General features: G+C 41.4%; 2 protein-coding genes across 2 annotated transcripts in view; both read left to right on the top strand.

The window, feature by feature from the left end:
* Positions 1-9,505, top strand: part of dnajc27 (DnaJ (Hsp40) homolog, subfamily C, member 27) — an 11,346-nt gene extending 1,841 nt beyond the window's left edge. Inside the window, exons 5-8 of the mRNA XM_048228613.1 lie at positions 821-985; positions 1,339-1,461; positions 1,658-1,818; positions 7,229-9,505. Of these exons, the coding sequence (XP_048084570.1) occupies positions 821-985; positions 1,339-1,461; positions 1,658-1,818; positions 7,229-7,361 (582 nt within the window). The 3' untranslated portion in view covers positions 7,362-9,505. The remainder of the gene's footprint in view (positions 1-820; positions 986-1,338; positions 1,462-1,657; positions 1,819-7,228) is intronic.
* A 732-nt stretch (positions 9,506-10,237) lies between these two features.
* si:ch211-132f19.7 (adenylate cyclase type 8) overlaps positions 10,238-16,589 on the top strand; it is a 32,822-nt gene continuing 26,470 nt past the window's right edge. Inside the window, 7 exon segments of the mRNA XM_048228564.1 lie at positions 10,238-10,298; positions 10,912-10,995; positions 11,259-11,890; positions 12,265-13,209; positions 15,302-15,451; positions 15,865-15,995; positions 16,137-16,248. Of these exon segments, the coding sequence (XP_048084521.1) occupies positions 12,310-13,209; positions 15,302-15,451; positions 15,865-15,995; positions 16,137-16,248 (1,293 nt within the window). The 5' untranslated portion in view covers positions 10,238-10,298; positions 10,912-10,995; positions 11,259-11,890; positions 12,265-12,309.

The following is a 16,589-nucleotide window of genomic DNA, read 5'->3' on the forward strand; positions in this document are numbered from 1 at the left end:
GGGAAAAAGCAACAGAGCGGCCTTCAAGAGTGTTTCACTGGGGTTATTATGCAGGCACCTTCGTCCATCTGTGTTTCGTCGAAGTAGGCCCTCAACACGTCCTGAAGGGTCAACAGTGGTGTCTGGTGTCCCAGACCTATTAATCAGTTTTAAGAGTTAGAGGTACAGGCCTATCTAGTTTGGTATCAAGCATTCTCTTGACTTGTTGTGAGTCTAAGGCCTTTTCCATATGTCAGTGAGTGTCCAGCAAAGATTATAGAGCGCTCCGCTCTAAGATCTTTGGTGTTCAGTGTCGGTGAGTGTCCAGTGTCGGTACGGCAATCATAATGTGCTCATCGTTACTTTAAATCTTTGCCAACCTTTCAATACTCTTAACTGCAGAGGCTGCTTTGATTATCTGAATCTGTGGAACCAAGCTGTACATCGGCAATGAGCAATCCCATCAGTACACACCCTCTTAATATGAAATGGCTTTCACACACCAGAAGAGGGCATCATACAGCCCAACAATGAGGCATACTACGTCATGCCTGAGACACAGTTATCTTAATAATCCCATTTTTCTCACTCGTGTACGAAAGGGGTCATGCTTTGTGACTAGCCTTCTAGGTTCTAGGTGACTCTAGGTTCTGAAGGTTCTCATTTGAGAATGTGCCTTTTTTTTGTTTAGAAAGTTAAGTGTGTTCAGGGCTTCCCATACATGTTGAAAGCACAACATTTTCATGTGATTTTGATGCAAAAACTGTGTGAATAGTGAATGAGAGTTAGTTTTGTCTTTCTCCATTGCTTGTTGTCATACAGTAGTATCTCTCTGTCTCAGGTGCGTAATGAGTTTTACAAAGACTCCCAGGGGGTCATCCTGGTGTATGACGTGGGGCTGAGGGAGAGCTTCGATGCCCTAGACAGCTGGCTGACCGAGATGAAGCAGGAGATGGGCTCCCAGGCTAACATGGAGAGCATCGTCTTTGTTGTCTGTGGCAACAAGGTTAGATGGATGTCAGAAATGTCTTTATTTTATACCAAATTGTTTTCTTGACAAATGTCAAGTGTGGAAGTGGAGGTTTGTCAGTATCATTATAAATGCATATCAGAATCAATTTTATTTTGTGGTTTTGATGGTCAAGTCAATTTGAAGGAAGAAGGGGAAAAAAAAACAATATTTATATAAGGCTTTTACATTTAGGACCTGTATATTGAAATAAGATGAATTCAATTGAAGCATATTTCCAATGTAGTGGGATATGCTCTTTGAAGGGGAAGGGTCCTTCATGTGTAGTTGTGCAGGATGCTGAGATGATGATTGACTACTTGTGTGCTGGTTGCTGCTTGTGGCTGCAGGTGGACCTGACCAAGAGGAGAGTGGTGGACGAGAGTGAGGGCAGGCTGTGGGCTGAGAGTCGAGGCTTTCACTACTTTGAGACCTCTGCACAGAGTGGCGAGGGCATCAGTGAAATGTTTCAGGTTTGTGCATGGAAAAATGAATTCCTTATCTTTATTTCCTTTTCTGCACTTATTTACTACTTATTTCTACCACACCTCACACTTGCTACCTATAGTATTTCTTTAGGTTGTTAGTGGGTAGATTTGATGGTTAGATCATATAAAATCGGCGGCTGCTCTAATGTATAGTTTCTGTTCCCCTTTCTGTTCACCCTAGGCCTTCTTCTCGTCTATAACGGACATGTGTGAAAACGGAGGGAAGAGGCCAACACCAGAGGTCAACGCAGGTTTCACCAAGGAGCAGGCGGACACCATCCGCCGCATCCGCAACAGCAAAGACAGCTGGGATATGCTGGGGGTGAAGCCAGGGGCCACACGGTAGGTCAATGCCGCCAGCTCTCTGGACTGGTTGTGAGTGCTGTATATATGCAGAAGTCAAGCTCAAGGAGTGTTCACTAAGTGGCAGCATTTCAATACTGAAAGTCATCCCCCAGTCTTTGCCAACATTATAAATAGGCATGCATTACCATATTGTTACATGTATGTTATGTATCAGGGGTGTCAAAGATACGGACAGGGGGCCAGGTGCGACCTGCTAGCAGATGTTTTGTGTAGGAAGGGGGAAGAATGTGGATATTTGCATCCAGTTGTCATCCACAAAAAGGCAAAGCATCATAAAAACAAACTAAACTAACACTAATAGACAAATTTTTTGTATTGCAATATCGTTGCACAATATGAGTGGCTTAGTTATAACAGCGTGTTACAACTAAATGGTAAATGGACTGCATTTATATAGCGCTTTTTGCGAGCACCCAAAGCACTTTACATTGTCATGCATCACATTTTACCTATTCACACACACACTCATACACCGATGGAAGGTGCCAACCTGCTCATCGGGAGCACTGGGGTTGCTCAAGGACACTTTAAAAGGGTCAGGGGGAGTTGCTGGACGACGACTCTACCTCCTGAGCCACTGCCACCCTGCTGGGTCAAGTTTGTCATAAGCTTAGCTAGCTCCTGCTATGAGTTGACTACATGTTTTAAAACAGTGTTATTTTTTTGCAATCAAGACGATTATTAAGATTATACAAGATTGGAGTTAGTGAGCTGCACCCACAACTCAGCAATCAAAAGACAAGTAGCCTACCACCTAGACGTTTACTTTGATGCCTCCAAAATACGTTTTGCTGTAGATCTCCGTGAAAACACGTCCATACTGACTGACAATTTGTGGAACAGATGTCGTTAACTGACCAATAGCAAGCCCTGATCATAAGGGAACACTTTTTCATAGGAGTATATTATCAAGTCAATCAAACTTGTGGGATATTGATCTGACCATCTACGTAAGTGCAGTCTTATCAGCAACCATGCTGTCAATTTCTCCTTCATTTTACAGGTTTCATGCAAAATGTACCTATTGCAATATTAGTTTCTTACTTAGATGAAAAGTATTATATTTCCCCTTTTACTGCTATTATAAATGGAATCTTGATCAATTAATTAAAAATATATAATGCAAAATAAGCAATTGTGTAAATATTCACCCCCTACAAGTCACCTTTAGCCGCAATTAAAGCATGAAACCTGCGTGAATAGGTCTAAATTAGGCTTGCACATCTGGATACTGCAATTTTACTCATGTTTCTTGACAAAACGGCTCAAGCTCAGTCAGGTTGGAACAGTCCTTTTCAAGTCCAGCCACAGATTTGAGGATTGAGGTCTGGGCTTTGAATCGGCCACTCCAGAACATTCCATTTGTTGTCTTTAATCCATTTCTGTGTAGGATAGACATATCCAAGGGGGTGAATATTTTTTATAGACCACTGTAAGTCCAAACTGAATAGATGCCATTTACTTCCTCAGTCATCTCTGAATGTAACTTTTTTCGTTTGAGATGGCCATGGTTTAGTCACTGAACATCCTTTTTAGTCAGAACGCAGTAGTTAAGCTAGTTTGCATTCCACCGTACAGTGCAGGTCTTGGGCTGTGTTGTCCTGCTTTGACGCTGTAATGAGAGTTTGTGGTAGCCACTGCTAGGACAAGTCATAACTGGCTCTGTGTCCAACCCCAGTTCAGGCACTGCCCAGGCGTGCTCTCAGCTCTAATAATAGAGCACTCAGAGTGGGTCAGCAAGCCGGTGGCAAAAGCAGGACACCTCCCGAGTCCTCATGTGTGCAATCACTGGAGGACGGGCGTAATCCACTTAGGCTTCACCACCCAGATTAATCAGCCTTGCCAAGCCAATCTTTCTTTTTTTCTTTCGTTCTCTCTTTCTCTCTTTACGTCTATTGCTCTCCGGCTCCATCTTTTCTCCTTTTTTTGTCCATCTTGCTCTTTCTCTATCTTAACTTTTGTAGTAGGGGTGTACTGTAAATCACAAATTCTAAAATGGATCGAAAACAGGTCCTTGATTATGATTGGCTTAATCGCCACCACAAATTGATACAAAAATTAGCATTGCTGCTGCTCTGCTGCACCTTGGCAACCATTATGATGGAATAAATATATTTATTTGTGGAAGAATGATTATCTATGAATAAATCTTTCCATTTCTTGTTGCTGTGCCTTTATTTTATGAAATCTTAGATGTTTTAGAAAATATTTTAGAAAAGCAATAAGTGCAAGGCCTTAGGTTCCAGTTATTTTAGAACAGTTAAGGAGTTGTTTGCTTGAAATTGGAATTGCTTAATTTCATCATGTCTCAATTCGATATCGATTCTTTATTCTGAAGATTTTATTATTTTTGATAGTCAATCAAGTCCCCAGCTGCGTGTTAAAATCAAAAGTTCTATTGCAAAGACTTATTGCTAATAAGTAATGCTGATTATATAATTGCCCCAAACACATTCCACACAAATGATAGACCTACCAATAGCTGGTATCAGAGCTCTAAGCGAAGAGTCTAGAAGCTTCTATACCAGGGGTCAGAAACATTTACTTTCAAAAGAGCCATTTTTGACCAAAATTCTAAAAAAGAATTTTCTGGGGGCTGCAACAATATTTAAACCATTAAATACAAGCAGTATTCAGCCTATTGGTCTGAATTAGATTATCAACATTACCTGAATCAAGGGTTAGGAAGTACATTTTTTTATTATTATTATTATTATTATTATTATTGAATGACAGGCCAGAACTTAGGCTAATCAAACTTTAACTTCCACAGTGTTGCATGGCATGGTAGGCTATTTGGTCTACATGGACATCTGCACTCTCAGAATGATCTACTTTCAAGGTGTCTTCAACATTACATTTTGCGTGTCTTCTTGCTGCAGATCAGACAGTCGCAGTGGTGGTGAAGGCAAACATTCGTCCAAACATTTAATTGATTATTAAATAATTTTACTCCACAACCACTAGGGAGTTTGACACTTGATTGCTTGTCCACTCAAGCCACGGCAGAATTAAAGGGACGCAAGGATGTGACAGCCTATGACGCGTTCAAATAAACATGTTTTTTACACATTTTACACAGCATAGGCTAGAAAAGGACACAGCACAGTCCCTTGTGGTGCTCTTATGTTACTGACTAAATGCTCAGATACACACCCTTTCATTCTCACAACCTGTGGTCTGTCAGTCAGGTAATCAGTAATCCATGAAGTTGTGGAGGTGTCTACCTGCATCCTTCGCAGCTTCTCACGTAGCAGCATAGGCTGTATGGTGTTAAAAGCAATTAAGAAATCAAAGAACATGATCCTGACAATGCTGCCAGCCCTGTCCAGGTGAGAGTGTGTTCTATGAAGCAGGTAGATTAAGGCATCCTTCACACCCACCTCTGGACGGTATGCAAATTGTAATGGGTCCATGCAGGTGGTCACCTGTGGTCTCAGAAGATGACCAACAACAGTGTTTAGCCAACTACTTCCTTTCCTACCAACTTCCTTCCTAACCAGATGTACTTTTTTCTACAAGTGTTTTGTTCTTATGACTACAATTGTGAGATAGACCATGAGAGTGAGTTTTTTTTTTAATGTTATTGCTGTTTTTTTGTTATGTTAAGCAAACCTTTTAATGGTTTTGGACAAATTGACTATATTATTCTTTTAACAATTTGACATAATATAAATATTGCCTTGCAATAATAATTGTTTTATTCTTTTTTATATGATTACACTTTGAAATGTATTCACCTAAGGAAATTAATCAACATTGAGAATAACCTTAAAAGTCATGGTAAAAAAGGATTTTCAACCACAGTCTTGAAAAGAATACAGGTTCCAGAGTCCAGATTTACACAAGTATACATATGAATATGCCAATGGACTTCCTGTGGTCAATAAACATAAAATAGACACAACATCCTCATTTGTAGTGCATTTGGTTCAAAATGTGTTGCCAAAACCCTTTTTTTGGAAAGCGTCCATATTGAATTTATGGAATTTGGGGGTCCTGATAAACCCAATCATAAATGTATGTAGTAGTAGTATTCCTATGGGTTTCACATGGTCAGAAAAGGTAAAATAGACATCAAGTTTGTATTTGTATCTCATCTGGCTCAAAAGCTACAGCCGAATCCCTTTCAGACGACGGCCATATTGGATTTGGCCACCATCTTGGTCTCAGGGACCATTGGCTCAGGCGCCCTGGCTAAATCATTTCAGTATGCCCTCAGCTGCATCCGTGCCAAATTTGGGGCTTGTAGATAAATTTGCACAAACAATGGGGTGTAAGGCCCCATACTACAGCCAAAACTGCTATTTCGGACAGTGGTCATATTGGAATTGGAGGAATAAGGGGTCCAGATGCACCAGGTCATAAATATTAACATTCCTATGTGTTTCCCATGATCAATCAAGCTGAAAATCGCTTTCTCGTCTGGTGTAGCTACTTCCATTGATTGTAGTGGAAGCTAACTGTTGCAGCAGACGCAATGCGAACGGAATGCTTCAGTTACGCGCCCAATGTAGCTTCCCTGTAATGCCTCAGGAAAGAAAATGAACACGTATGTCTCAATGTGTATGAGACAGGTCAATGGAAGCATGTCACTGCATTGTTTGTTATTAGATTAAAGCATTGATAAAGATATATGGATTCTTACACCCCTATTTATTTCTCATTTCAATATCTTTCTTTGTGGATTTTTTTCTTTCTTTCAGTTTTTTCTTGTTCTATTTCTTCTCCACTCCATTAGCATTTCATTTGTTTTCTCCTCCTCCCCATACACATCATTTGGTGGGCGTGTCTGATGTGCTATCCTATCAGCATTGATGTGTATACAGATACCGTCGTAATTAAAAGGCATTGAGTAAATGAAAACTCTATTTACATCAATTTCATCAGGCTCTGAATACATTTTAAACAATGGCCTTCTCAGAGCGCTTGCAGGAACAACAGTGTTCAACAAACTATTGTTTTCATTGAATCATAGGCTTTGCCCTGTTTAGTCTGTCTTGAACTAATCTCTGGTCTCTAGAACACCACTTGCCCTCAGTCAGTCTCCACTTGTTCTCATCCTGTTTTCAGGGGCTGTCAATTGGCCAACAAACACTCAGAGATGCTCAAGTTTACGTTTTTTTAACATAGAACAGAATAGACCAACAGACATTTTGATTCCTAAAGTTCAGTATGGATATTATAAACTACAACTATGGATAATGAACTATTGACTTTCACTTAGTAAGAAACTGTGGAGAAGCTATGTGTGCTTCAACATGTTGTAAAATGACCAAGAAATAGCGACAGCATGTGAAGAAATAATCATTGATTTTGAATGTGTTGATGCAACTAGTATTATCTGTATCAGTTTGCTCATTGCTTGTGTGGATCTGTGTTTTAGGGAAGAGGTGAACAAAGCCTACAGGAAGCTGGCTGTTCTTCTCCATCCAGACAAATGTGTGGCACCGGGCAGCGAAGACGCTTTCAAGGCTGTGGTGAACGCTCGCACCTCACTCCTCAAAAACATCAAGTAGGGTTGCAGAAACGTGTTCCACTTGTACTCCCATCTGAATACTCTTCAGAATTACTGTCTAGGAGGGAGGGTGTTGGGGATGGGTCTACCATTCTTTTATCCACCACGACAGAAAATCACCATGGATGTGCCACCATACCTTTCATATCTCAAGGGTTCACTGTTGTGTTATTTAAGTTCATATTTAATTAAAATATAGCTATTATGCCTATTGATTTGTTAAAATCAAGCTGGGGCTGCTGTTCTGACTTGTCAATCATTCTGCTAAGACTGGTATTATTACATTCTACAACAGAGGTTTTCAGCCAGTGGTCTGCAGATCACCTGAGTCACTATTTTATATAGAGTAGTGGTCCCCATTTTGCTTTCTTAGTCAGTATGGTGGCCCTGGGGTCACAATCAGTTGAAAACCCCTGCTCTACACGATTGGGCCTTTGGGAGAGAAAGGTAAAATAGGAAGTGATGCATACCGTAATACAGTTGGAGCAAACAGGTATCTGTTGTGTTGGTCAGCTCTGTGGAGGTTCATGATTGAGCAGTTTATTGTTGTGCTCATTAAAAAAAGTGAAATCTTTTTACAGGAAGCATGCAATCTGCAGTATTCGTTTTTCTAACTGAATGAGCTGCCCCTCTAATCATGCTCTGAATTGTTCACTCCACACATTGAGTCAAGCAGTTGAGTTATATCTCAGTCTGAGAAAATTGCATCCTGGTACTTCAACATCAGAAAGACTGGCCACTGCATCAAGACAAAATGTTTTGTTAACAAAATTGACACTGGCTGAGTTTCTCGATGGGAGTTCTCTGAGGGGTTTCTCACTACCAGTGTATTACCCAAGGTGCGTGAGTGATCTTGCAAGGTTGTGGGCTTGAAGACCACTAATGGTGTTACCCTACCTGCAGTTTGTGTGTGAGCTTAAAGTAATCCTTTCCTGGCGGCCCAAAGACCTTCATGTCGACCCATCCTAACACCTGATTACCTCAACCACTCAGACAAATACTGTGTAATTATTTCCTGCATCCTAACCACCAACAATGATTTCCTCTTTTTTTTTGCTTGGTTATTTTCTGTTTTGTGACCACAAGATGGTGCTTGTGGTAGTCGGCATTTTGTATGTAAGTCGTTGTCAGTGTTTATATGTACAGCAAGTACTATAAGGTTATTTAATTGAAAATATACAGTATGCTTATTTATTGAAGAAAAATATAGCCTATATATGGTGTGAAATCTGTATAAATTGGTATTGTGATCTTGAACCACAAGTGAATGAAAGACCTCTACACTTTTGCACGAATTCTACACAGATGTATCAAAATCTATGTAGTTAGAAAGATATTCATTTTAAAACTCTGAAAGACAGTCATTATAGATGTTGACGTCAAATCTGCACTTTCACTCCAGACCTTTAAAAATTGAACTGATATCATAGTATTCTCCAAATGATAGATTCCTCGGGAAAAAAAAAAAAACAGTGAGAGACGTTGCTGTGAAAGCATAACCGTTTACAATAACATTTCCCTTATTAACTTGGACATGCCAGCTCACCAGCTACGATTTGAAATGACATTTTAAGCCTTTGAAATAGGTGGGCTGTAATTTTGGCTGAAGTACAAGTTACCACAGAATTTCAGGCTTCCTTTTTCTTTTTCCCAAGTTAGTAAAATGTGGTGCCAACAAGGGAATGTTTCCACAATGTTTACATTAAACTATTTCTAATCTTGGTACTGTTAAACAATATGTTTTAAGCAGAGATTCATTTTTGCATACGATATGAATGCACCATATCATTTTGGTCAGAATTTTCTGGTTAAAATAGTGCCAAATACTAGCCAATGGATGACTTTCAGTGGCACTTGTTTGTACAATAATCCAGTCGAAACACTACCATGTAATATCTTTCTTTATAATATTTGCATCTTGTTTTATTTTTCTGTTTTGTTGAAGCTTTGAGCACCAACAACATTGAGTAGCTATTTATTTTGTTTAATATGAATTACTTGGAAGTATTTATCTTTTTTGTAAGTTTTATCCATTTATCTGAACTTTGGAAGAAGTTGCATATCTCGGTGTGTTCTATTTAAATTCTTTGGAATGAATGCGTATGCTGTAAATATGATCTATTAAATTTTATGTTATCAAAAGTTGCATTTTGAGTTTTGTGCTTCATGTACGTCACATCAAGCGTACCAGTCTTCATTAAGATTGGCAGAAAAGGCAACACAAAATGAAAAGGCTGTCGTTATTTTCTCTTAAACAAAACGTTTGTGGCACTCTGTTTTGGTCTTTCCTGGCACTGATGAAGACCTGGCTTCTGGAAAGTTCCTCCTTGAGTGGCAGATGGACAGTGTTTGTACATTAAGCACTCCTATTGGATCCATTGTCGTCTTGGCAAGCTCGGCGAGGACAGCACAACTAAATAATGCAAGACCTTGGTGGATAGTGACTTCATCTCTGTAAAGCACCTTGAGGCAATGAGGATTGTTGTTGGCACTATAGTATAAATGAATAGAATTTTAACTAACTGTAAATTAAAGAATGAGCTTTGTCCACTGCTCACTTGAGCCTCAAGAGCAAATGCAAATATACCCCCCTCCAGGATTGAGGAGAAACATGTAACAGCTACAAAATAAATGTAATTGTAATCAGTTACGGAGGAAAGAAATCTCTTTTATTGTGCACAGTGAAAACATGGTGCTACACATGATGACAAAAGACTCTTGAACTCTTGAATTAAATGAGTAGCTAATCAAAATGTTGATGATTACAGAAGGGTTGTGTTGAATGCAGAGTAATCAATGAATAGCATTCTGATGTAAGTGTCTTTTTAGACAGGCCCAGTGAGGGTGAAGTGCAGTGAAGATGGAGATGGCATCCTCTGTCAACCTGTTGGAGCGGTAGGCAAACTGGTGTGGAGTCGAGGGTGATAGTGGCTTTGATGTAAATCAGTTTGATTAGTTATTTTTATTTACGCTGCCAATCAAAAAAATACTCTGATGAAGTAATTATTATTGCAGTCTAGATGTGCACTAGCACTTGTTGAGCACTTATGGTATGTGATAGTCCTAGCATTTTCAGGGTCATATATATATATTGCATTCCTAAGAGGAATCAGAAGAAATAGCAAGCTTTGCTATTGCTATGTCGTTTCTCCGTGGGTTCTAATTTGAATGGATGGAGTGCGAAAGCTATGTAATAACTTGGTAAAATCAGTTTGCTAGTTTAACACCATCGGCAAGACATTGAAGCACAACATTGATGAGTCAGCTCAATGCTCCAAGGTGCCACATAATATTTATATTTCATGCATGCAAATGTGTTAACAGACTTTGCACTATGCCTGCCAATTCAATTAGGGCCCTGTATTTTGTTTGGAGGGTGTGCATTGGTAAACAATGCCCATAGCTTCTGCAAGCAATACTGTACAGATGACTTGGTTTAGCTGCTTTCTGACCTCATGTGCATTGTAATTAACTTGATCAGTATCAGGCACTTGATCCAGCTTATGCCCAGTGCATCAGACTGAAAACTATGGCTTTTGTTTTTCATAAAGGGGGTCAGGGGCTGGCTTATCACATCGCTCCCAGTCAGTGTCCTCAATCCTTGGACAACAAATCTCGGCCAATTAGAAACCCAGGTAAGCCTCAAGACTCCAAAAGTGAGTGATCAGGATGTTTCCAGAGGTGAGTGAACATAAGCTCACAACACAGGGATTTCTCATTATGTTGATTGTCAAGAATCTGATTCAAAACCCTCCCTGTAACTCCTGAGCTACTGAATATCTTGGAGCACACTACCATTTGTTTACAAATGTCACACACACCTGGACTTACCCTGGATGGCTTCGTCTGACTGTTGGTAATCCTCTACAGATAAGTCAACCTTCTGCATCTATTTCAGGCTCACTGGGAAAGGGAGGCATGTAGGGATCATTCTGTTTGGGACACATTTGCATCTTCTGTGAGTTTGGAGGCTGTTCAACTCATCTTTCGCTTCTTCCTGTGGGAAGGTGGTGGGCCATTCATGTGGATTAGTACCTGACAGATTGCAATCCATCCACCACAGAGACCAAAGGGTGAAGAGGAGCTTTTCACAGGCCATCTGGCTCCGGCTAAGGGGCCGTCGTGAGGAGCTTTGGTGCAGTACGGCTCAAGCGAGTTTACAGTACAATCTGCCAAAGTGGTTCGCCGTGTGCCTGCCTGCATGCTTGGAACTGAAGGAATATGTATCTTGCTCCAAGCTGAGTTTCTTGTGGAAGGGATGTGATGACAAATGTAGCTCCCAGGACTCCGGACCAGGTCTGAAGTTTTTTCTTGGAAGAATAATATTTCACTTGTTTACATGGAGGACCCAAGGAAAGGATTTTGGCAGATGGAGTGTTCCCATGGAAAATTATTGTTCTCTGTATTGTACTCTTTAACCATGCTGATGAGAGTAAAGTGTGTGTTATTCTTTGAGTTTTATGCTCTGTCAACCCACACCAGGAGCAGAAAGGCTTCATGGGTGCTCCATTTCACAAATGTATATGAGTGGTAAGTCCTCTAAATATATGGGTTAGCCATTTCAGTGTATTTTTGATGTAGCATCTCCATAAGATTAAGGTTGTCGTTTTCTATCTAAATTGTTCTATGACAGCACATTTACTTTGCCCAAGTAACATGGGGTAAATTATGAAGAACTTGAACTTCTATTCATTCATCATGTGAATGTTACCCTGCAACATGATGAAAAATGCAAATCCAAATTAAACCAGCAGATACTGTGGATCTTTGAAGAAAAAAATGTTTGTGTAAACAGTTAGGTGTATGGACAGTCTGATTGTGATAGTACCTTACCCATGTTAATCTTGTAAACACTGTAATGCATGTGAACTTGCTGTGGATGCTGACCTGATCTGTGTCCACAGAGCTCGTGACCAGCTGTGTTCTGTGAGCTCAGGTGAGGTCTCACCATGACATCTGGGGACGAAGTCCGCAGCTTCACGGACGTGATGCTGCACCCCCCTCCCCCAACGCTGCCGGCCGCCAACGTCTTGAAGACGCCCAGCCAGAAGCGCAAGCAGCTGAAATGGCAGAACGCCGTGCGCAACATCATGGAGCAGCGTGAGCAGGGCCAGACGAGCCCGGACATGCTGACCACGCACAAGATCATCGTCACCGACGCATACATCGAAGACATCAACCGGCAGATCCGCAACAAGCTGGCGCGAGGCGGCGGCGCCTACAAGCGCCGCTCTTCGGCCGCCCGTGTCCACCCTGCACGCAGCTCCACGAGCACGCAAAACAGCATGGATGGCGCGGGCGGCGACGCAGACTTCTTTGTCAGCTGGGGCTCGACTGTGCGCGGCGTCTTCCTGCCCGTGCTCCACCACACTTTCAAGTCACAGGACCTGGAGAAGCTCTACCAGGAGTACTCCTCGGACCAGCGCCGCACCTCGCTGGTGGTCACCAACCTCATCGACATCATCACCAAGCTCCACATCATCATCATCTACCTGGCCGTGGCGCCGGAGATGGTGGACTCGCTTCACGGCTGGCTGGCAGGCCTCTTCATGGCCTTGGGCGCTGGGCTCTGCATCATGGTGCTCATCTGCAAGGGCAACATTTCGCCAGCGTACCTGCGCTACGCGGGGTTGGCCAGCTGGCTGTCCCAAACAGTGCAGGTGCTGGGGGGGCTGGTGTACGGCCTGGAGAAGGACCAGTCGTGGTACGTGCTCTTCATCCTGTTTGCCACCTACACGCTGCTCCCACTGCCCCTGCTCTGGTCCATATGCACCGGGTGCCTCACCTCAACCCTCCACCTCCTGGTAGAGACCATACAGAACTATAATGACGTCGCCATCGTAAGGAAGGTGAGGCTGACTGTGCGCACAATGTACACAGATGACACACAATCTGTTGTTTATGTGGATTAGAAGATATGAAAGTTACAAAGCAGTGATTCAATGACTGATTTGTTTATTTCTGCTGACTTGGAGCAGCTATATCTTGGGGATGGAGGGCTTGGTTCCTGGGTCTGTAGCCTGCACTGCATGTGTGTTAGTCAGTTAATTCCATGCCCTGGAGCATAGCCCAAATTAGCCCAGGCCAATCAAATCCTCCTCCTGTGTCTTTCCGAGCTTAATCAGTGCTCATGACGAGCAGTTTCACTCGTCCTCTGTTATACAGGTGGGTCTCAAAAAATTAGAATAACATGGAAAAGTTCATTTTCCCCCCTAATTTAGTTAAAAAGTGGATTTTTCATATATTCTAGATTCTGTAACACTTTACTTCAGTATCGACATAAGAGTGACATGACACTGTCATGAACACATGACACTGTCATGACACATGAACCGTAACCCTAATCCTAACCTCTAACCCTAATCCTAACCTCTAACCCTAACCCTAACTCTAACCCTAACCCTAAACCTAACCCTAACTTGTTATGACAAAAACCGAATGACACTTAATGACAGAAGCAATAAACGTTTATGATTTGTCATAAACGTTTATGATTTGTTTATGACATGTTCTTGACAGTGTCATGTCACTCTTATGTCAATACTGTCAAGTAAAGTGTAACCCTAGATTCATTGTTGTAATCTTGATGATTACGATGTACAGGTCCTGAAAACCAAAATGAGTATCTCAAAGTATTAGAATGAAGAGGTTATAATACAGAAATGTCGGTGTTCTGAGCCTTTAAACTCTTAGTCTGGTTCAGTAAACACAACCACAATCATGGGAAAGTCTGCAGACTTGATAGTTGTCCAGAAGGCACTCATGGACACCCTCCACAGGGAGGGTAAGCCACAGAAGGTTCACAAAGTGCTGAATGAAAGCATATTCATGGAAAGTTGACTGGAATGGAAAGGTGTGGTAGGAAAAGGTGTGCAAGCAACAGGATATTTTAGATCCTGATTTCCATTTCCAGCAGGACTTGGCACCTGTCCACAGTGCCAAAACTGCTAGTAACTGGTTTGCTTACCATGGTATAACTTCGCTTAATTGTCCAGACAACTCGTCTGACCTCAACCCCATAGAGAATCTATGGTTTATTGTCAAGAGACAACAACAATACAGATGACCTTAAGGTCGCTATTAATGTAACCTGGGCTTCCATATCACCTCAGCAGTGCCACAGGCTGATTGCCTCCATACCACGCCACATTGATGCAGTCATTTGTGCAAAAGCAGCCAGAACAAGTATTGAGTGTATAAATTAACTATTATAGATTAGTCAAATTAGTCAGATTATTTAATTTCTTTTCAAAAGGTCGACATTTCTGTATTATAGCCTCCTTATTCTAATATTTTGAGATACTTATTTTTGGTTTTCATGAGCTGTAAGCTGTAATCATCAGGATTACAACAAAAATGGCTTGACATATTTCACTTTATATGTAATGAATCTAGAATATATGAAAGATACACTTTTTGAACTAAATTAGGGGGTAAAAAGGAACATTTCCATGATATTCAAATTTGTTGAGACCCACCTGTAGTAGGTCTGGTCAGAAGTGGCTCTATACCAAAAATAGCTTTGTTTTCCTAAGCAATGCCTCGGTCCTGAGCAGGCTCGGACTGGCAATCTGTACAACCCCCGGTGGGCCGGTCCACATGTGGGCCGGTGACCTCCGAGATTTTTGTCTACACTGTTGAATTCTGTTTGCCTTAAAATGATCTCAAATGTTGTTACCAGATGTTTTATCTGAAGTGATTTATATCGCCATGTCACATTTATATTGTTAGCATCTTCAGCTACCATTAAGTAAAGATTGTGTACAACAATAATAGTGCTTGTAAGTACTCGTGTACTTGCAAATAATATTCACAAAAAGACCACATGAAATAGATGCTTTCAAAATTATTTAATTGAGTAAATGAAATCATATTCAGGATTGGACACTCAGATTAATGTGAACTATAACCACAAACACTAGAATTTTCGGGGGATTTCAGGTGATGTCAAAGGGACTGCTGTACATGGGCATGAACACAGCAGGCCTGTTCATCCACTACCTCTCAGACCGTGCCCAACGCCAAGCCTTCCTGGAGACCCGCCGCTGCATCGAGGGCCGGGTCAAGCTGGAGAGGGAGAACCACAGACAGGTCAGGAGCAGGTCTGGGAGTACTGCTCACATCAGTTCATGTCAGGTAGATAAAAGCAAAACAGGGCAGCTAAGACAAGGAGAGGACAGCAGGAGTCAAAAGAGAGGACCGGATGACTACAAAAGGAGGGACAGTAGTGAGAATACATAGTCACCTCACCCAGTGTCAAATCCAGGTCTCCAGGTAATAACTCCTCCCTGTAGTACCCTCCCTGACTGCAATGCAACAGGCTGACAGCCCTCAGGAAGATATTATTATTTTATTTAAAAATTGAAACAATTTTAATTGTTATTGACGCTACATACATGCAGGATTTTTATTATAATGTTCATGTATCATTATTTTACATGGCTTTGGACAAAACATGCCAGGAACCATAACTGAATTTAATTTAATTGCATTGCTCTCTGAAGGAGCGTTTGGTCATGTCCATCCTGCCTCGCTTCGTTGCCTTGGAGATGATCGCTGACATTAGCACCATGGAAGATGACCTGCTGTCTCAGCAGTTCCATAAGATCTACATCCACCACTACACGGACGTCAGGTACTTTTCATCCTACTTTAAGTCCTTCCAAAATCCCTCTGATAGCCGTAGGCAGTTTGTGTCCACTCTCTATTAATTACTGTAAGCCTTATGTGCATCCTGAGCCTGTAGTGTATGTCTTTTTCTTTTTTTCTCTCTCAGTATCCTGTTTGCTGACATACAGGGGTTTACCACAATGTCAATGACCATGTCTGCCCAGGACTTGGTGCGGACACTCAACGAGCTGTTCGGCCGTTTCGATCATCTTGCAGAGGTATGTAAAGTAAAAGAAGAAATGTTGCAACTACAGAACAGGAAATGATGCACAAGCACTGTTTCCAAATGCTCACCAGGTTCAGCGTGGTTATGATTCATCTCTTCTCCAGAATAACGTCTTTGACCTCTTGGTCAAGAACACAAATGCAAGGAGAATCATAGTATTACAGATTAATAGATGACAAAATAAAAGGCCCATAATGTAGGTTAATGGATTGTGAGAGAGAGAGAGAGAGAGAATAGAGAGAGAATAGTTTGTATGGTAGGCTTAAGATTGTTCTTAAGAGACCAAGCTTGAGTGAAAAGTGAACTTGCATAGCCCTTTTGTGCAATAGCACC

This window comes from Alosa alosa, chromosome 19, assembly GCF_017589495.1.
Source record: "Alosa alosa isolate M-15738 ecotype Scorff River chromosome 19, AALO_Geno_1.1, whole genome shotgun sequence".
NCBI lineage: Eukaryota > Metazoa > Chordata > Actinopteri > Clupeiformes > Clupeidae > Alosa > Alosa alosa.